The 21,008-nt window shown below is 39.7% G+C and overlaps 3 protein-coding genes across 3 annotated transcripts; 1 reads left to right on the forward strand and 2 right to left on the reverse strand.

Moving 5' to 3' along the window:
* Positions 1-815: 815 nt before the first annotated feature.
* LOC116249562 (SNF1-related protein kinase regulatory subunit gamma-like PV42b) lies at positions 816-3,852 on the reverse strand. The gene is made up of 4 exons (XM_031622688.2): positions 3,160-3,852; positions 2,180-2,528; positions 1,192-1,568; positions 816-924 (listed from the first exon to the last, which is right to left on the reverse strand). Exons 1-3 carry the CDS (start codon positions 3,651-3,653, stop codon positions 1,224-1,226), a joined length of 1,188 nt encoding a protein of 395 aa, XP_031478548.1. The 5' UTR covers positions 3,654-3,852; the 3' UTR covers positions 816-924; positions 1,192-1,223.
* A 1,194-nt stretch (positions 3,853-5,046) lies between these two features.
* LOC116249909 (BRAP2 RING ZnF UBP domain-containing protein 1-like) lies at positions 5,047-13,550 on the reverse strand. The gene is made up of 12 exons (XM_031623220.2): positions 12,972-13,550; positions 12,645-12,760; positions 12,354-12,462; positions 12,116-12,230; positions 9,938-10,035; positions 7,880-7,986; positions 7,189-7,438; positions 7,011-7,064; positions 6,208-6,351; positions 6,020-6,084; positions 5,436-5,490; positions 5,047-5,341 (listed from the first exon to the last, which is right to left on the reverse strand). Exons 1-12 carry the CDS (start codon positions 13,206-13,208, stop codon positions 5,186-5,188), a joined length of 1,506 nt encoding a protein of 501 aa, XP_031479080.1. The 5' UTR covers positions 13,209-13,550; the 3' UTR covers positions 5,047-5,185.
* A 130-nt stretch (positions 13,551-13,680) lies between these two features.
* Positions 13,681-20,604, forward strand: LOC116249910 (TATA-box-binding protein-like). Its single transcript, XM_031623221.2, has 9 exons — positions 13,681-14,108; positions 16,590-16,677; positions 16,784-16,855; positions 18,537-18,587; positions 18,704-18,748; positions 18,839-18,931; positions 19,020-19,121; positions 19,210-19,283; positions 20,250-20,604. Coding segments are annotated over exons 1-9 (603 nt in total). The 5' UTR covers positions 13,681-14,031; the 3' UTR covers positions 20,251-20,604.
* Positions 20,605-21,008: the final 404 nt, after the last annotated feature.

A 21,008-nucleotide genomic window follows, 5' to 3' on the forward strand; every position in this document is an offset into this window, starting at 1 on the left:
TTGTTCCTACAATTATGGACGAAACTTGCTATTTACATCTGGACCATTTGTAGCAATAAAAATAATACTGTACTAGCAACACGCACTCTTAGTGACCCATAATAATTTCCAGTATCAAGCGAAACTAATAAGACGTAGAACTTTCACATGCTGAAGCTCAAGCATGGCTGGCAAGGCGTCCAACCGGATTGTTTACGTGAGGGGTAAAAATGGATTTACACTGAGTAGAAATCCAATAGACTCCCACATTTTTAAAATCGCTCCTCTTCACAGAAGCTACTTGTGCGCGAGATTTTTCATATATCTTTTACACTAATGACCTACTTGTGACAAATCACATATGCATAAAAGAATAGATCAATCTGGATGGATCTGCCTAGACACCAGGAAAAGTAGCAGCCGTTCTGAAACTTATCAGTTTCAGATGAGCAGGAGTATTTTATGGGTTATTTGGCAGTAAAGACATCATAAAATCGTTCTGAATACTAGAATAGTGTTCTACAGTTTTATGAAACACTCATGAAATATTCTTGTGTCAAGCGATCCTTTCGAGGTCATTTGGCAGTAAGGACACTGTCAGTCTATCCCAAAAGATTGAGCTAGATTCATTGAACATTAGAAGCAAGTGAAATATTACGGTACAAATCTTGAAGATTACCTTGGGATCCAGCAGAGTACTAACGAGGCATACCTGTGCAGCAGAAATCCAATAGTATTTGACAGATGACCACGAGACCCAAGTCACCCGACAGACACATACCGCATGTGTTTGAGAAGCACCGCTACTGCCTTCAGGAAACTTACAAGAAAAGAAGTGTGCAAGTGCCCAGTGCCCACGCAGAACTCATTAAAAGATGGGTTTCTCGTTAAAAACAGACATTCAAGACTACCCTTGGATCCAGCAGAGTACAAAGGAGGCCACACCTGTGCAGTAGAGAACCAAAAGTATTTGACAGATGACCATGAGACCCAAGTCACCCGACAGACACATACCGCATGGCTTGAGAAGCACCACTAGTGACTTGAGGAAATTTACAAGAAAAGAAGTGTGCAAGTGCCTACGCAGAATTCATATAGTGATGTGGTTCTTGTTAAAAACAAACAAAAATGGTGGCCAGTCCACAAGACGAAACCATTCATCTAAGTCAACCTAGCGTAGTCTATTTGAGAACAGAATGAGTGGGCTTTCACCTTGAATAGCTTCCCTTAACAGCTCGGATTGGTTAAGAATCAGCAGACAGAAGAAAGGAACGAATCACTCTCAGCATGTCAGTGAGTGCCACCAGCCCAACCAGCAACCCCAGCTTATCCACAACCCAAACTCTATGAACATGGTGGTCAACTGCCAAGCTTATAACTTCCTTGAGGCTAGACTCAGCATAGCAGGTCACAAGCGGCCTCCATTTTGGGCTTGAAACAGTTTCAGCACCGCACCCAACTCTCGTACCCATTGGTACCTTTGCAGTAAATTCAATCACTGATAAAGATAACCATGACTGGAGCAGTGAGACAGGGCATCCCCGGAGATCAGTTGCAGAGAATGTTCCAATGAGTTTCATCCCTTTACCCTGAACAAAAGTTCGAAGCATAGCTACTAGGATCAGATTACAAACAACAAATGTATATGTCTATCTTAAACAAGTTTGGAACCAGAGTTGCAAAAATTAGATTAGAAGTTCAGAACAAAGATTTATTCCCTTATATTTCGAACAAAGGCTTTAATCTCTTACTCGTTCAAATATTGGAAACTGACGACTTGAATTTATGACCTAGCGAGCAAAAATAATCTATCCCATCCTAAAAAAAACTATGCAGCAATTGGTACTATCAAGAGAAAAGACAGGATTAATTTAGACTAGTAAACTTGCTACGGTTGTTAAGTTTCTTATTTCTAGATAGGAACAAAATATTCAGAAAAACGGACATTAGCAAATTAAGAGACGTTAAATTATTTAGAGATTGTCAATTGACCACGGGATAATCCCAGGTTTTTGGGATGAATGGCTCTCTATTCCATGTAAAGGCAAAAAGTCACCCAAACAGGCAATAATTGGACGACGGAATCAACTAAGTGAACAATGAAAGTATCAGTAAACAACTTAACAATAATAGCTCAGGACTCGGATCCAACTTCTTCCAAGATGAGAAAAATGGTAGGATGCGAAAGCAGAAAACATACATTTATTAGATCGGGTGCAGTATAAGTAGTCTTTGGAGCTTCAATGATAGGAACGGCGTTTAAAGAAGCACTCCTCATGCACTTAACAGCTTCCATGACCTTCATATGACCTGGTACAGCAAACACACTTTCCTGGATGGCCCCCAATTCCGTGATGCTAAGTGACATGATACCATCAATTTCAGTTCTATGATTGTCCAAGAAACTAAGCACGTCCATTTGAGTTAGCATCTGATAACCAGCTGATGACTCTGACAGTTCTACTCCAATTACTTCGTCTGTGCAACTAGTTAGTGGAACCAATGCCCTATGAATGCCTTTACTGAACGCTTCCATGCAGTCCATAACGCTGAACAAGGAAAATGCATCATAAGGTTGTCCATTAGCCCCTAATATACGTAATATGCTAAAAACTTCCGGAGTATAAACATCAAAATAGTTGCTCACAGGCCGAAATTTGGATGTGAATCAGAAATCACCTCCTTTAACAACTCGACGATTAGCACTTCTTAAAAAAACCACAAAGGCCTCCAATTCTTATAGTGAACCGAAAAGAAGTAGACAAGAACAAAGAACTTGATTTCCGCAGTCCCACTACCACAAAGAAAAGCGAATGGCAAGAAAATCGCCTCCGCGCTGCCCTTCATCTTTGACAAGTAATTTCATAAGGGTGGGAAAAACTGAAACAGAAACTTAAATTTATTGACATTATGTTCGCGAAGAATATAAACACAGAAGGGTGAAGGTAGATGACTACCTCATCGAGGACAGACTCCCATAATCACGGTTTATATCTAACGGAGGCGAACAGCATGAAAGGTAGACGTCCAACACATGAAAGTAAATGACTAAACAACTCTGTTCTCACTGGATGCAAAATTGTCATAAATTTCTTGCATCCAAATGTAATCCCACAGAACTCCCGCTCCCGTAATCCAGCAAAACTGCCAGCATTCGAAAAAACGAATCAAAACCCTAACCTGGTATTGGGGTTGAATGTCCAGAGGCTGAGTCCCTCCAGGCAGTGGCCGATGACGGTCGACACCGGGACGGACATCAGATCGGCGAGATGCTCCCCGTCGTGCTGGTCAGCGACATAGGCGAGGACGTCCAGCATGCTCACCATCCCGATGTATTGCTTACGCGCCTCCCCGGTGGCTCGGTCGTGCTCGATAATCATCGACCCCCCGGCGCCGATCCACTGCCCAGGCGGCGCCGCGACGGGGACGGCCACGACGCCGTTGGCCACCATGGCGTTAACAGTGTCCGTGAGCGACGCCGTGTAGGGGACCTCCACCAGCCGCCGCTTCACCGCCACGAGGTCCCTCACCGTCGCGCTCCTCACCTCCTTCGTTGCCTTCTGCATCTTCCTCCCGTCCCTCTCTCTCCTCCACACTCTCCTGTGACTCTGGGCCTTGACGCCCGTCACATATACTTGTGTTGGTCCCACAACGGCCACGCAGGGGGTTGGCATATTCCTTCGCTGAAACGGTGGAGAGCGCGGGAAGCGGCCGATTCCTCTCTCTCTCTAAAGTGATCGCTAGAAATCGTTTGTTTCCGGCTTCTGTTAGCACTTCTCCCATCCTTTTCATCTGCTGACAACCATGGCAATAACAAGTTCGTTCGTAACCAAAATCAAACGTCCAAAAATAATTGCAGTCGCAGCAATTGATTTTGGAGCAACTAACACCCATTGGAACGTCAATAATACATGTGAATTGCCAGTGTCCATGCTACCAATACGAGGGTACATCAGCCCTTCAACGAAAAATGCAAAAACTAACAGTCCTAATGTCGCTTAATATGGGGTCGATTTAGGCATTTGTACTAATCGATTCAGCCTGATTATTAGAAAATATTTTAACTTTTCAAAATTAAATTTTAATCTTATTACTAATACGACCCAATACAGTCCAAATGCACACCGGCAGTATGTATATTGGAAGTTAAACTTTTTGACACGGAATGAGAAATGATACTTAAAATATTGTGCAAATGCCATGAACTCCACAATTTCCCGATGTATGCCTGCCATAAACTATGCAGCAATTCAGAACGCCTTCTTTCTAATCTCTCTCTCTCTCTCTCTCTCTCTCTCTCTCTCTCTCCCCGACTCTCCCCTTCTCTCTCTCTCTCTCTCTCTCCGACTCTCCCCTTCTCTCTCTCTCTCTCTCTCCGACTCTCCCCTTCTCTCTCTCTCTGAGACGCGGTGACCATTGAAGGTTGGAACTCGGTTACCTTTATATCGGGTAGCTCCGTGAAGGAGGTTTCTGTTTCCCTCCTCTTTTGGGGGATTTCATTTCTCACATCGGCCGGCAACTGCAGGCCGATGCACACGGGCTGCCTACAGCCCCTATCTCGTTTTTTCATCTCTCGTAGGCAAATCAAATACCTGATCGACCCCCCACCATTTAAATTAAGCTTGACATTCCTTCAAATTTGTTATCAGTTTATCTACCTTCGAAAACCATTCAGATTCTTTTTGCCCATCATTTTTTGACAGTCCTTGTGTACCTACTCCAATGCTTTAAATTTCTGTTGCAGTTTTGATACTGAACCAGACATCGTAGCTTAGGCTATTTGGGACTTTTGGAGTTCATTTACCATCCCCTGAAATTCCTCGTTTTCTTTGTTCAAAATGAACTAATTTATGTTCCACCTCCATTTAAGAGTTTCCTTAGCCGAAACAAGGTCCCTCAAACCAGCACTCTCTTCATCCCTATTCACGGTCAAACTCTCAATCATGGATTTAGCCTCCTGGAATTCGGCTGCAATGTCTTCATAGCCAACCGGTGATTCAGACTCTCCTTAATTCCCTGAAATTTCTGTGGCTTTCTTCGTAAGCAAGTGTTTGATGATACATCTGCTGTCTCAATTCATATCACCCAGCATTCATGTTTGGGAGCCATATCATTTTACAGGGATGGTTACGTAACAGCCAGCTTCAGTCCCAACATCTACAGAGATGTTTATATACAAAAGCGCAATTTTAGTATGAAGCAGTAATTAAGACCGCCTTTTGTTCATCTTGGTTGAGCGCTTAGTAGTAGCTGATGATGAATGTCGTTGAACTGCTAGAACCGTGCCACCTTTTATGTCATCTGAGTTGGGCATCTTCTCCAGTGTTTTTTGAGCCTCAATATAAACCACGATATCGCGGACCTGCCACCACACCAGTAAAAACATTAGAGATAATTCCTCCTTAAGATACAGCACCTGGAGCATTTAGACACAATTGTATAGACTAGGGACTTGCCTGTTCTTCCAAATCCATTATCTTCTCATCTCTTGACCTTATTGACAATTTCTCTCTGCATAATTATTCAAGAATACTCATCAAGTCGCTATGGATGAGGATGGTTGTGCAGCTGAAAGCAGTTCATCAACTGAACTAAACTTGATTAACTATAGGCTACTTAACCAAAAAAGCTACCGAAAAGGCAAAAAAAAAAGTTCAAACAAGAAAATTACGACACCAAAGAAACTTCAGAACTAAAGGAGTTTGGAGTTGTTAGGCAGTTATGGAGCATCATTTGTGATTTTCATTAAGGGATGAGGTATTGATTGAGCCACCTGATTCAATTATGCCAATATTAATCACTACCCTCGGAATCATGGCTTTTATCTATAGTAACAATTATATCTCCTGACACAGGATATTTGAGATTTTTGCCTATAAGAGTTTGTCCTTTAAATACCAATATGTTGGGATTAATTACTAATCTCAATCTGATAAAGACCGACATTTATCAGGAACTAGTTGGAACTAATTACTCGGATACAGTTCCACTTATCTAGCAGAAACGTAGAAACAGAACAACGAATTCAGCAGCACATTACCTTTCTTCAGCTTCCTGAATTTTCTTTTTCCAAAGCTCTTGATTTTTCATAAGGTTCTCATTAACCTGAGGGCAGAAAACGCATACAGGATGTGAACGAATGGCTAAAGCATCTAGAAGAGACGAGTGTACATTCACAAAACACAAGTAGAGAACTTAATCTGAGCCTGTCACCATGACAACACTTACATCTGAAACAGCCTTTTTATCCTCAAGACATTTTTCATATTCAAGTTGTACTCTTTGCAATTCCAAACTCACAGCTTTCTCTACTGCTTCAGAAATGGTCTTCTCTCTGTGCTCCTTAGCCTCCGCAACTAGTGACTCATAGTACTACTAATCCAGAAACAGAATAACCCACATGAATAAATACCAAACAGATCTTTCTCATGGTACATAAAAGAACTACATGAGAAGCTAAAAGTCCTGATCTAATGAGGTTTCACAGTTGACAGAAAGTATACTTGTTCTCCCTGTGTACAAAGTACAAACACAGTGTTTTATATGACTATCAACCTTAGAATAGGATGATATAGGGCTGGTTATTCCCTACTCTAATAAGTTCCCTTTGTTTCTAAGCGAAGAAACAGAAAGATTTGATACTCAGTCCAGAAAAAGCGTCCTGAATTTTCCAACCAAACCAGAGCTTCCAGCAACAGACACATGTGCACATACAAAAGTAACCAGTAAATCCATTGCCGATTAAACAGAAAATGACTCATCGAAAACAACGATGGATTAGTGGTCCCTCCATGATAAGCTTCATGATTCAGTCAGAAAGCGCTTTTCATTAAAAATATAACATGTGATTGGTTATACCAAAGTAGTATGCTGCCTCAAAAATATGACATGATTGACATCCCTTATTCCTTGAAACAAATTCAAATTACAAAAAATAATATTTCAAACATATATGGCTGCAGCAGTTTAATAAAAGAATAATAAGACCACATCACATGTTCATTAGGTTGGTATCGAATAAAGAATTATACTTGTCTTTGATTCTCAAGTTGGCTTGCCAATAAGCGGTTGTACTCATCGACAATCTGCAGTTGTGAAACATAGAGGCCATCATCCATCAAACAGTTAATTAAAGAGACTTGGTCAAAACGAAAGTACACCACTTAATAGTATAGCAATTAGAGCCTGAAAAACAAAAAAAATCATTACTGCTTCAACTTTACTGATAAAAAGTGCTCTGCTAATTCCAGAATCTTCAGTGCAAGCACAATCTCCCCAATCATCATTAACAGCTCCACAAGAGGAATTAAGCTCAACCAATTTGCCATCACTTTTTGACTGAATGAGTCGGTGAACATAGCTGTCGCCAACATAATCCCAAACACGTTGATTCTCCAAATCAAGTGAGTAGCTGTGGTGTGTATCCTTCCAATGCCTAATGGCATGACCTTCTTTATACCTGAAAGAAAATTGCAACATTGGTAAAAAGACCACTATCTGAATGGGGAAGCCAGAACCTAAAAAACCACTACATTTTCAAGCAGAGATATTCAAAACAAATAGATTGGATCCATTTAGTTATTTCCATTTACCTATTAGATATGGACTTTTTTGTTATCAGCTTTGAATATTGTTTTTTAATTATGAATCCGAGATCCTTTTTTTTGTGGCAGCAGCCCTATTTAAAGGGCAAGTTTGTTTATTTTGAGATGAGTGAAGTTGATTAAGAAAACCCTAATTTCCTTTTGGTTAATTTCTTCCTGTTACAGATCTTATTTTTCTTTTGTGCAAGTTGTGTTTTATTTTTTGTTTTATTGTTCTTCTGCTGGAATTAGAGTGAGGACCTCCAATCACTGCATCACATTAACACTTTAAGAAGTAGTATGAAATTTTCACCTACCTTCCACAGCCAACAAAGCCACATATAACACAAATCCATAAGTTCTCTGACGTTTCACAGACAGAACATGTGGACCTTTCATTCTCTACTTGACAAAAATGGCAGACCTGAAAAGACAACCAAGTGACTTATTTAACTATTTATGCTGTGAATATTTGCTTTGCAAGTTGACGTTGCTGTCAGTCTGAATCACTAAACAGGCAATGCTTTAACAAAGACTAAAAAGAACACATTAGTGTCCTCCAGACGTTTCTCAATAACACATTAGTGTCCTCCAGACATTTCTCAGAAGGTCAACATATTCCAATTTCACCAGCTGCTTCATTGTCAAGAAATAGGCAAACAAAGACATGTCACTGCAATTGAGAAAACACTATGAAAATAATGAACAAGCATGAAGCAACTAGGAGTCATAGACATAACAAAAACTTGGAAAAAAATAAGCCAAGTATGATAGCATCCAACTGTACAATTGGGAGTGAAGTGGGAAAAGAGGGAGGAAGGGAGGGAGGGAGGGAGAGAGAGTGTCTGTGTGTGTGTGTGTGTGAGAGAGAGAGAGCATTTAAAAATAAAAAAAAAAAGATACAAACTAAAGCTAACAAAAATCAGAAGAAAAATGATTGAAAGCCTCCACTATCTGTAAATGGTTGCAAGATCTTCATTATCTACAAATGGTTTCACACAGGAACAGGAAATACCAATTATTCCAGACAGAGTAAGCTAGAGAACACCACAACCAAACCAACCTTGTAAAAATAAGATGAACAAACCACAAGTTACAAATCCAATTTAGACAAGAACTGGAGTGATGCAGGGTAATTTAATACACTATCATGACAAAATTGTACTGCTGTATTCATCTTCCCAAATGAGAAGCAAAAAATGATAAAAACAACTTAAGATAGAATTTTAAGTGCCTCAAAGGATTTTAAGTACACTAAATGACAAAGTTGTACTGCCAATATTCATCAAATACAGTACCTCCACAAAGGTGTACTGCCAATGGACATGACAATATTCATCAAATACAGTACCTCCACAAAGGTGTACTGCCAATGGACATGACAATATTCATCTTCTCAAATGAGAAGCATAAACTTCAGAAATATACAACTTGAAATTTCACAAAAAATAGATTCTGGCATTCTGCTTATCAATGATCACTAATAAGAGCCTAAGGGTACAGTCAAGAGCAAGAATCGCCACAACCATCCGACTGTTTCTGGAACCTATCAACTACAAGTTGACCAAGAAGTCATGTCCTTCTTCAATTTTCAATACAAAGCATTGCAGGAGAAAACAATTACAGGAAGACCCTCTTAATTCAGGAAAACTAAGTGAATGAGCTGATCAAAAATCCAAGTAAAGCAAAAAATGAATGTTATTCTACCATGAGTACAGCCTGAAAAAAACTAAATGATCCAATTAGCATAGGCCTGAAAAAAACTAAATGATCCAATTAGCATAGACTACAAGGGGAACAGCTTACTCCATAGCTACAAATTGTGATCAGGCTGCTTTGTTCTCACACAAACAGAAAGCTGATACAGGTCAAGCCAAGAAAGAAAATGGTTGCATAGATGCTTAAAAAGTTCATTCGTTGTCATGAGCCTTCAAAGCTATGGAGGGTATCCTCATGAATTCTTCTATCAGTTGAAAAGGGAAAATAGTTCTATATTGTCTACGCTGTGGTTTACATTAAGACAGAAGATAAGAAAGAGAGGAAGAGAAAAGAAAGAAGAGATATGAGAGAAAGGACATGAGAGAGTGGCTGAGAGAGACAGAGGAGAGAAAGAGAAAAAGTTGGACGGAGAATCCTGTTCTCATGAGACTCCTAATCCTGTCTCAAATAGAGATTAGGGTTAAAACAAAAATAACAGTAAGGTATACGTAATTTTTCTTAACTACATAAGACTACCCAAAAATCAAGAGTATATGATTTTTAACACACTAACATCAGTTAATGGATGAAGGGCATGTTCCTAAAACCAAAATTATACATCATTAGAATAAACATAATTAAGAAGAATGTCTGCCTAGATACAAGAATATGCTTACCATGCAAGAAGAATTCAGCCACTTGGAAACGCATGAGCAATGAAATGAATGATTACAGAGAGTAGAAGGAATCCCACTTATGTCTTGATCCAGTCTCTCTAAAAGATTTATCACCAGCCATGGGCAAAACAAAAGAGAAAATAGGAAAAATCACAACCAGCAAACAAAGTCACAAACAGCATAATTTTGTGAAGGTTCATGAGATAAGAAACTCATAAGAATCAGCATAGAGCAGTGTCAAGAAGAAGCCAATATAGATACAACTGATCTGGTTTCAGCAGTAAAAGAGAGATGTTCCCATCTATCTAGTGATGATGAAACTCTTTTTTTTGTTTTTCCCTAGAAGCTTTAGAACAAGCATATATTCAACTGGTTCCTTTTCATGTGATATGGTTGATCCAGAATAAGTCAGGACATTGCAAGAAACCAAACACATGAAAGAACATAAACAGATAAAGTTATTTTCAGCATGATTTGGAGGGCAGCAAGATAGAGTTGGTACAAAAGAATTCCTGAAAGGCTGAAACATTGAAATATTCTTTAGTTAAGCATTTACTTTCAGGTGAAAAATACAAAAAAAGTTAATAGTAGCACATCCTTGGAAGAAAGCAATAGACAATCTAGTCTCCCATAGAATTAAGCAGCTCGTTATACATCAATAACTTGAAGTCCAAAAAGGACCTATAGACAAACAAGTAGCAACTACCAAATCAGGAATTTGAAGTCCAAATAAGGCACATAGACGAATAAGTAGCCAAGACTAACAAATTGCCATGATATGGCAGCTAATTTCAGGTGTCTCAGATTGAGAATTAAGATGGCCTTCAACTTCAATTTAATTTTAATCAGGAAACAAGGTTCATACTATCATAAATTTTTCCAATGTCCTGAAAATGTCACTGTATACCATGATATTCTCCTACATTATATTAAATGCCATATAGCACAGCAGTTGTAACTTGCAAATGTCTTCATGTATAAGCATCCCAGTTTTTTCTCCAGAATAATCAATTTTTCTAGTTTCTTCTGAAACTGCTTGTTGATTTTATCCACATATTCAGTTGGTTGAATAACACGTAGACACACAGGCAATCTCTTCGTGTAAGTTACTTTAGAAAAGTGTATCCCCAGGGCAACTGTAATATTTCAATCCACAGCTCAACAAGAGAAGGCAGGCTAATCAGATTCTAGTTATCTCTTCCAAGTACTCATGGAAGAGGAAGCCAATTGCATTAATTCAAGCAATATTCAGGTTGCCAAAATAAGAAACAAGCTCAGTAAACGGATGCGTATCTACTATAGCAACTTAGTGAGCCATAAATTCAACTTTTGAAAGCAAATAAGGAAATAAAGTAGCCTCATCCGCATAAAAAGCTGCAACTGATATTTATAGAGCTCTTACAAGCACATCTAACAGCATATAGAAACTTTCACGTGCTCTAGCTACGATCAGTCCATGATACAGTAATGGTCAAGTATCTGCATGTCCAGTAAAAGTGACATATCCATGTTTGCTTCTGCTTAAAAGTGTTCCCCAGGAAATCATGTAATAGTTTAAATGTATAAACAAATGGCAAATGCAAAACCATAAAATAAAAACATAATGCAAGAAGCTTCCTCAGACACTCACTACTAGCTCCTTTTTTTTCTCTCTTTTTTCACTTCAGGCTTCTTCTATGCAGATAGAAAAGAAAATGTTTATTGATTACACCCAACAAAAACTTAGCAGGAGCAGTTTATTAGATACTATGTGACTTAAGCAAGTGGTAAAGAGCTATAAGATCGGAATAAAACCACCACCATATCCAACAGCATAAACAACCATCTAGATACTTGCAAAAAGTAACAAACACCCAGTGGCAAACAAGAATGAAGTGAGAACATAGCAGGGAAGGTGTCGCTGACTCCCTGGACACTGATAGGAAACATACGATGATAGTGGTTTTGAAAGCAGTATCCTGCAGGTGTAGCTGCAAGGCGAGATGCCTCAAGCTAAGACAGAAACCTCTTCCGAATTTAGAATACTTTTTTATTGTACAGACGATTCTTGCATGATTGCATCATCAGAGCATCAAAATGAATAACATGCATGTATGATTCATTTAATATAAACGTGTCGGTACATGCACTTTCCGAACCGAAAAGAGGAAATAACATGGACACGAATTTGTCACTCACCAAGGCAAGCCGGACATGAAGGTAATTCTGTTAATCCCCGTGGAGGAGTTCCCGCAAGCTCGGTTGAATCAGTATATTGCACATCAACCGAAAAAAGAATGTGACACACTTCGGCCTGCAAAAAATTATGCCTGTAACTCACCAGGAAAGTCTGACACCTCGAAACCAACTCCTCCATAAACATCCCACCCCCCCCCCTTCCCAAAAAAAAAAAAAACACAGAGACACGAACACAAACCTCAGCTGATGGGAATTTCTTGCCGTTGAACCGGCGATAAAAATTGTCCGTGTTGTTCTGATCATCAAAAGTAACCAAAATGCTATATCGATCTTCCATTCCATCGTCCCTGTGTCCAAATTCAACCAAAAACCCAATTCACAACGCAAATACATCCATTTCAATGCCTTTAGGCATGCTCCGATTTTGATTCGGAACCTTGCGTCCAAACCGACACCGATAAAATTACTCAATCCAGATAAGAGGATAACGAGATAAATTAGAATCAACATCGGCACCAAAAAAATATACCTAATGACACGCATCTCTACCATGTGCTCGACGTGAGAACCACAGAAATCGCAGAAATCCGCATAGCTCATATAATTCGGGACCGCCAGGACGCATATGACCGTGCCGCGCCCAACCTGAAAAGAGAAAACCATGAGTAGAGGCAAGAAGCCGAAACCTCCCTTCGAAAGAAGGCTAGCGCATCTTGTTATCTCAAGAGTCCCAGATATCACGATTGCTGGAACTCTCTAGTTCCATCCTTTCCAAAAAAAAAATCGCAAGTTCCTTCCCGAAACAATCCTCGATAAGAACAGAAGAGGCAGGAAGACGGGAGGATCCGACACTTACAGGAAGCGATCGGACGGAGGCCGGTGGCTCCGAGACGTTGCGAAAAATGTGGAGAATGCCTCTTGTCTCCTCGATCTTGGGGCTACCGGAGGAGAAAGGGAAGGCGGAAGCGGCAGTAGAAGGCGAGCAGCCGCCGATGAAGCTCTGGCTGGCCGAGCTTCTACCTTCGGCCCTAGGGTTTCGTCCCTCGCCTCCATCTCTCGGTAGGTCGATGGAGTGGACGCGGAGGGCGAACATCGTGAGGGCTCTCTGCAACCCACCGCTGGGGCGGGAAGCCGGTGCTGGCGGGAGCTCGACGACGCAATCGGGAGAGTTCCGTTTCGTTGGCTCTGAGTCTGGCAAATTGATCGACTCGGATTAATGGGAACACATCAAGCGCATTATCTGCAAAAGGGTGCTAAAATGCCGGTTTTCCGTTCGACCCTGTCCAAAGGAACACTCTGGTTCGGGACAAAAGGTTATAGACAGCGTGCAAACGAGACGAGATCCAGATACGCCTACTCCTAAGCAGCCAAGGCCCAAAGGGCACCGGATTCTCCCGCGAAGACGCAATGGCCGCTTACTCGGTGGAAGTGGAACGTTCTAGACATGTATATATAGGAGGCCGTGATCCCATGTTGGCGCTGTTGACCGACAACCGGCCACAGCCAGTGGCCATCCGGTTAGGGTTACGGGTCGAGCCGGTTAGCTAGTACAAATAGAGAGGGATGGGATAGAAAAGGGGATCGCCCTGTGCCCCCAGCCTTCTCTTTTCTCCCCTCTCTCATCGTCTTCTCCCCATCTCTCTCTCTCTCTTATATTCCCTCTCATCTCCCTCCTTATATTGAGCCGACTGGACGCCCTGTCTGTATATATACCATCCATAGACTTCTCTCGTCGTTCCTGTATAAAAGCCATCGAATTCAATTTTTTCCCTCCTGAATTGTGGACGTTGATTTCAAGTCGAGGTGTTTTTTATTGTTGGGAATCAAAGGAAGGTTGGGGGTTCTATTGTGGCGGTTGCCGTTGTGGCAGATCTTTGGTTGATGAGCGTAGAGAGAGCGATCTGACGTCGGGGAAGATGACGGATCAAGGTTTAGAAGGAAGTCAGCCCGTTGATCTATCTAAGCATCCCTCTGGCATAGTGCCTACCTTACAGTGAGTCTCTTTGCGATCTCGTGAGGTTCTGTTTGCCTGAGTTTGGGTGTTGGAAGCGGGTCTCCTCACCTAGTGTACTCTACCAACGTTTTGGGGCGGGGTTCCTTTCTGTTGCCTTTGCTTCTGCTCGTGGGTTGTAGTAAGGGAAGAAATTCGCTTACCCCCTTCCCTTTAAGCTGGTGCTACTAGAAATTTGGACTACGTTCTGCTCCTCATCTTGTTCTTTTTCTGAAGACATGTGTGGTTGGAGAATCGGTCGTTTTTTAAAGCTGGTGAATTTGTTGATTCTATGATTGTTCATTTTTTAAAGTAACATTGGCATCCGTTTAGCAATTTCAGGGTACGTAAATATTTGGCGTTCGTAAGGTTGAATTTTCTTAGTGTTACCCAATAATCCGACGTGAGTGTGCTGGAAACTTCGTGGTTTTCTTTATTTTGTATTTCTAATTGTTAGCAAGTTAAACTCCTCTTTCGGTGTTTCAAGTTAAACTTCTCCTTGGTGCTTGCTGGAGTACAGGCTTACAATTTTGGCGATTCTTTCCCATTGTCTGTAGGTAGATTTTCCCCTGTTCGTGTGCATGACGGTAGTAATAAGTTAGAGGGGAAAAAGTTTGCTAAAATATAAACTGCAGATATTGACGGGTAATTGGGGCAGGAATATTAAAGTTTATGGCTTCCAACGAGTACAAATTTGGTGTAATAAGTAATTCCATGAATCATCTATGCTAGAATCAGCCGCATTTTGTTGCATGTGATTGATTTGTACAGATAGGATGAGCTGGCGTTTAATTGGTGCACATTTAAAAAAATTTTGGAAACCGCATGGTTCTTCCCTTGATGTGGAGGAGAAATGCTTATGTGAAAAATGTGAAATTTCTGAAATGTGTATTCAGTTACCTTGTCATTTGTCCTAGTTATCATTAAAAGGATAGTTCGTGTGGGCCAAGTCTTTTTTGTTTACAGATGCCAGGTCTTGTAAGTTGTAGGTTGCAGCAAACTCTACTATTGGGTATGTGGTTTGAGGACGGTATGCCAGAACTTGGGACATTTTGTATCCATGCATTCGCTTATCTTCATTTTGACCGGTTCAGCCGGGGAGAGTTCAATTTTGTTCTAAAAAAGGCTGAGTTGGATGGAGTTCGGGAAAAGAGGAGGAAATACTAGTTGGTATTGTCTAGTTAAAGTTGCAAAATTCTAATGTCTTATGCCTTCTACAGTTGAACTTAATCAAGCTTAACTGGTGTGGTAGTGATATTTCCCCATTTTGTTATCGTTTCATGTGCCCTTCACTTACCTATTGGTTAGTGACACATTTTCCGGGAAGTGAACATTGAAAACCTTTTTCTATAGATTTTGTGGAAATAAAGTGGGCAATCAAAACACTAATATTTATACGAATGGTGCGCATAAAATGAGTAAATGGTAACCTGGTACTTTAACTGTCAGTGAGGTATCTAATGTGATATACCAAAACAGTAAGGGTGGAAGACCAGAAAAAACAGAATACTGGTCAGATACTACTTGGGAAGGCATTGAATCCAACTGTCAACGAATTGATTTTAATAAAAATTGTGCAGGATGTGCTGAAAGGCGTGTAATGTAAAATGTAATTCTTTTAGGTTGCATGACAATATGTGTCAACAATTGAAAAAAAGGACATAACCAGTCTGAACTATTGAGTTTCTTCTGTATCTCTGTCATTCACATGGGAGGTAGAGCTTTAGCTATAGTGCTTGGAGGATTCTTTTCCTTGTAATTAAACTCTTAAGGTGAATGTAGTGTTGACATTGTAATATCTTTCTAATCATTAGTGTGATTGCCTGTTAAATTTGGTGTAACTCCTTGTTGTTTGGTTATATTGCTTTTTCTGTTGTTAAGAATATTTGCAAATGGTCTGTAACTGAATTGATTCCTGATGTGTAATTGAAACATACACCACACTTCCTGCTTGTGGCAGACTGTCAGTCCTTTTCAGTCAGGAACTTGTACTCCTCTCTGGTCATTGTGTATGTATTTGCATGCACTTCTAAATATTTACTGTTTCTAGACCACTTTCATGCTAATGCTTCCACATGAAATCATGAACATCTACTTGTCATGATGGTAAATTTCATATTTTGATGCCTTCTGCTTCTTATCCAATGGTAGAGGGCCATTGAGGAACCGTGGTATCAATATCACTAAGTTGTCTAGGTTCTCAGATGAGAAAAGCTTTTGGGCTTCTTGTATGAATATTGATAACTAAAAATATCTACATGGTGTGAATTTGATATAAGGCAGGCAGGTGGCTATACATCTTATCTTTCAGATCTATGTATACCTTTCATGAAGTTTTACTTTTGCTTTAGAAATTGTCTCTTCTTTTGTTGTGGTTGCACTTGCTGTCACGATCATTGTTTTTGAATGATTACAATAGTGTTAATTTTTAATGTAAGGTTGTGCATACATTTTTCAGTGGCTGATTATTGGATGAATATGCAGAAATATTGTTTCAACCGTCAATTTGGACTGCAAGCTGGATCTTAAGGCAATAGCTTTGCAAGCTCGAAATGCTGAATATAATCCAAAGGTAAACATTTGACATTCTTGATTCTAGAGTTATTCTGTATGTGCACATAACTTTCTAAAACTTATGCTATCGAGTTTTAATTTCATTTTGTAAATTGTGTGGACAGCGTTTTGCTGCTGTTATAATGAGAATAAGAGAACCTAAGACAACTGCCTTGATATTTGCTTCCGGGAAGATGGTGAGATTTGCTTATAAAAATTCTCCTTTTTATTGGCTAGTGTTGAACGTTTTCAGTCATTTAGTAAATTTGTCATGTGCTTGGATCTGATATAGAACTTATTTGCAGATGACCTCCATTATCTTTGATCTTGTGAACAATGTTTTACCTTTTGGTAGGTCGTTATGTTGATGATTGTGCTTCATTGTTGCGTATATTGCATGTTGCCAGCGATTTTGTTCTATCCTAGTAGTGGCTCTACGAAATTATTGGCTGAAAACTGAGCTTGTGGCCCTGTAGCATGTAAAGAAAATTGTGATGCTTTCCAACTGTCTTTAGGAACAAGCCAGACCAGTAACTTTATATGATTTTCTAGGCTAGACAGTCTTGTTTATAATCCAAGTTGCTACCTGTTTTGCTAAAAAAAATACTCAGAAAAAAGAGCTTCCTATGCTAGTTCCATATGGGATCTGATTTTTTTTGTTTTTCTTAGAGAAAGAAAATAGGGACTTTTTTGCACTTTTGTTTCATTTGGAGAAAGAATTTCTGGTGTTAGCACCTTCGTTCAAGTGGAGAGAAATTATTCTAGTGGAGAGAAATTATTCTATCTGCAAGTTTCTTAAGGCTTTTTGACCAAACACTCTCGAGGATTTTGAATCTTGATCAATATCTTGTCAATATTGGTAGTCTGGCACGGACTATTCATGGCCCTACGAGGACTAGTCAGGACTTGTTGGTCTAAGTCTGTCCAAGCCGGTTAGCAACTTGGCTATATAGTGTATGTATACGTCCATGATTAGTCAGCTGACTAGTCTGACCAACTAGTCACTAGGCTGGTAATGCAGGTCACTTGACCACTAACAAGTATGGAGTTTGACTGCAAATATCAATGCACTGTATAATGTATAGTGTGTATGTGGATATGCTTCTGAAATGGAAAATTTTGTTAGAAAAAGGAGAAATAACTATCTTAAAAACTGAGATCCTCGTTGCTATCCAAACGGATCCTCATGCTACAAAGTCAGCTGTGTTCTGTTTATTTCTTCCATAATGTTGAAGTTACTTTAAGAAGGAAAACGGGAAAACAGAAAAGATGTACTTGGATTTCGAAGATGTCTGCAATGTCAAGGACACTTCTTAAAGATTAAAAAGAAGAAAAGGAAAAATTTGGCCAGAAAGGCCATGCTAGTTTATTCTTGGTGGATAGGTACATCTCATCAGACTACCTGGTCTATAACAAAGAGGTTCATTTGCTTGTTTTGTGAACAAAATTTTTGTGGTTGGCATATTTAGTTCTTGAACTTGAATATCCATGGGAGCTGAGACCTCAGTTCCTCCATCACTAAGATTAGAGTTCTTCACATATGTTCAAGGTTTTTTTTTTCTTATGGTGTACAACTCGTTCCCTGTTGGAAATTGTCAATGTATAAATTAAATGGCATGAAAGAATATTTTAGATCGGTAGATGCATAATTGAGCTTCTGGCGGTTTAGGGTTCTCAGAAGCTCACTTATCAGATTCCATCATACTCCCTCTTCAACAGCTGTATGCTGAACCAAATGTTGCTGGGAAGACAGAAGTTTCTATTACTGTTTTGTGTTGCACAAGTTCCCATTGATCCTTTAATTTATTTATCTATTTAAGTATTTTATTTCTGAATTCTTTTTGCTTGTTCATTTTTTGGTCTCTGATATGTTTGTAGGTATGCACTGGAGCAAAAAGTGAGCAACAATCTAAACTGGCAGCAAGAAAGGTAGATACTGCATTGTCTGTTAAGTGTGCTTAGTTCTAGTAATTCTATAAGATAAAGGCCCTTTTCCTGATGTTATTTATCTGTCTTAATTTGCTGACATCTCATCTTGCATTTAGTATGCTCGCATCATCCAGAAACTTGGGTTTCCTGCCAGATTCAAGGTATGGATCTACCCTTTTATCTATCATGATAACTAGTCTCAATCACATTGTGTCACCAAGAACTGAAAAAAAAAATCTTCTGTTTCATAGGATTTCAAGATCCAGAACATTGTAGGTTCTTGTGATGTCAAATTCCCTATCAGATTGGAAGGTCTTGCGTATTCTCATGGTGCCTTCTCCAGTGTATGCCCTATGCTCTCTCTCTCTCTCGCTCTCTCTCTCTCTTTCTTTCATCTGCCGCTGCTTATATCAATCTTTGTTGATCTAACAGTATGAGCCAGAGTTATTCCCTGGGTTGATTTATCGGATGAAACAGCCTAAGATTGTCCTGCTCATATTTGTTTCCGGCAAAATTGTTCTAACTGGTGCTAAGGTGATCCTGAGTGGTGGATGCTTCATGCATTTTGTTTGTTTTATGGGATTTTGCGTATTGATATAGTCCTGTCAATTTGTTTGAACAGGTGAGAGATGAAACATATATGGCCTTTGAGAATATCTACCCAGTGCTGACAGAGTTCAGAAAAGTCCAACAGTGGTATGTTATCTCTTGCATCAAGCTTTACTATGAGAATTGAGCATGTGGAACAAGTTTGGTGAGGCCTTTGATAAAAATGTTCTCTTTCATCCATTCCAGAGGATTTTTTACTCCAGGAAACAGTTTTGAAGTTGCAAACTTTTCTGGGAAAAGATATGGCTTCAAATCAGTTGCCCTGTATGCAGTTAGATAATTAGATCTTTTTAATCTACATCTTTACAAGGAAAACAATTACCTCCCTTGGATTTTTTTCGCCTAACCTTATAAGCTCAGTTCTCTAGTTCTAGCATCAAAAAAACTTTAATACTGGCAAAAGGGAGGCTATAAAATTTCAGCCTCTTCCAAGGTTTCCTCCAGTTACCAAGCATGCCTGCATCTCCATGAAGAGTGTTGGCCATGTGAAAAGTAGGACATGGTGGATTGGTCCCCTTTCTTTTCCTTGGATCAAGGGCACCCCGGTAACCGCTTGTTTTCAGTATTGGTCTTGTACAGCTGTATCGGCTGGTATGTTTACATTGGCACACAAACTTGAAGGATATTGGCCGATATGATCTGAATGTTTAAGCATTTTTTGGTTTTGTGAATATTTTAAATTTTAAAGTATCGTTTAATCAGATTTATATGGAAATGGAGAATAGGGTGAGGCAGATCGAATGTTGTATTTGTCAACAAACGGATAGGCACTGCTGATTACTTTCTGTCTCATTGGATTTTAACTTGTCGAAAAGAACATTTTCCTATGGGCTAAAATTTTGTACTCAGCATATGTCTTATGATAATGCTTGAACTAGTGACTTCGGACACACTCAATATCAAGTGAAACCTTGTGCATTTTTTGTTTATTTGCCGTCATCATTATTGTAAGTCGCACACCGAAAGGAAAAGTTTGTTGATGTTGTGCACAAGTATTACTTCTTTGTTTTCACTGATGTCCCTTTGTGTATTTTCAATTCACGCGATGGTCAGATATGGAGCCTGGGACTGGTTTTTGCTGCCCGTTTCGAGGGTCCCATGGTTTCGGTAATGGACCCATTGTTGCGGAACCATTACGCAACCTTCTGGTCGCTGCTTATGCTGAGGAGGAGTGCAATTGTAAATATCTGAACCCTTACTAGCAGCTTTTAGGTGGTGAGCTGTTTTTCATTACGATGACTTGTGTTTCCTGCTATTCCCTCGAGGGACTTAATTTAGCTCAGGATCTCGTGTGGATGAGAACTAACGTGAAAGAGGGTTGGGAAAAATGCAATTGGACTGTGCTTATGAGCTTTTTATTCTTCCATTGTAACATTGATCCGATCTAATATATGTTGTTGGGTGGCAACTGTTCTTTTGTTCTCCTTTTTGGTGCCATGGAAATCAGTCTCCAAGGAGTATGGATCTGCATCTACTATACATCTATACTGGTTGTAGTCCCATCTATGTGGTTTATTCTTCATTATCTACACAAGCACATTTGAGTTTTTGAAAAGAACAATAAAAACGCTCGCATGATTGAATATTTTAGGCTTAGCTACTTAACAAATTAGACGTCCATTTTTGTCTACTTCAGTTCTTCGTCTCGTTTTGTGTAGCAAGGCTTTCTTGAATATTCGCTTCTCGAAGATTTGAAGGTTCCCCCGCAAGCTTTTCAAAAAAAATGACTTTCTCTCTGGGACAAAGTTGATCCAAATTGTAGCACGGTTCGAGCTTCTTTCGCTTTAACACTTGATATCGCATCCTAGATAC

This window comes from Nymphaea colorata, chromosome 3 (assembly GCF_008831285.2).
Source record: "Nymphaea colorata isolate Beijing-Zhang1983 chromosome 3, ASM883128v2, whole genome shotgun sequence".
NCBI lineage: Eukaryota > Viridiplantae > Streptophyta > Magnoliopsida > Nymphaeales > Nymphaeaceae > Nymphaea > Nymphaea colorata.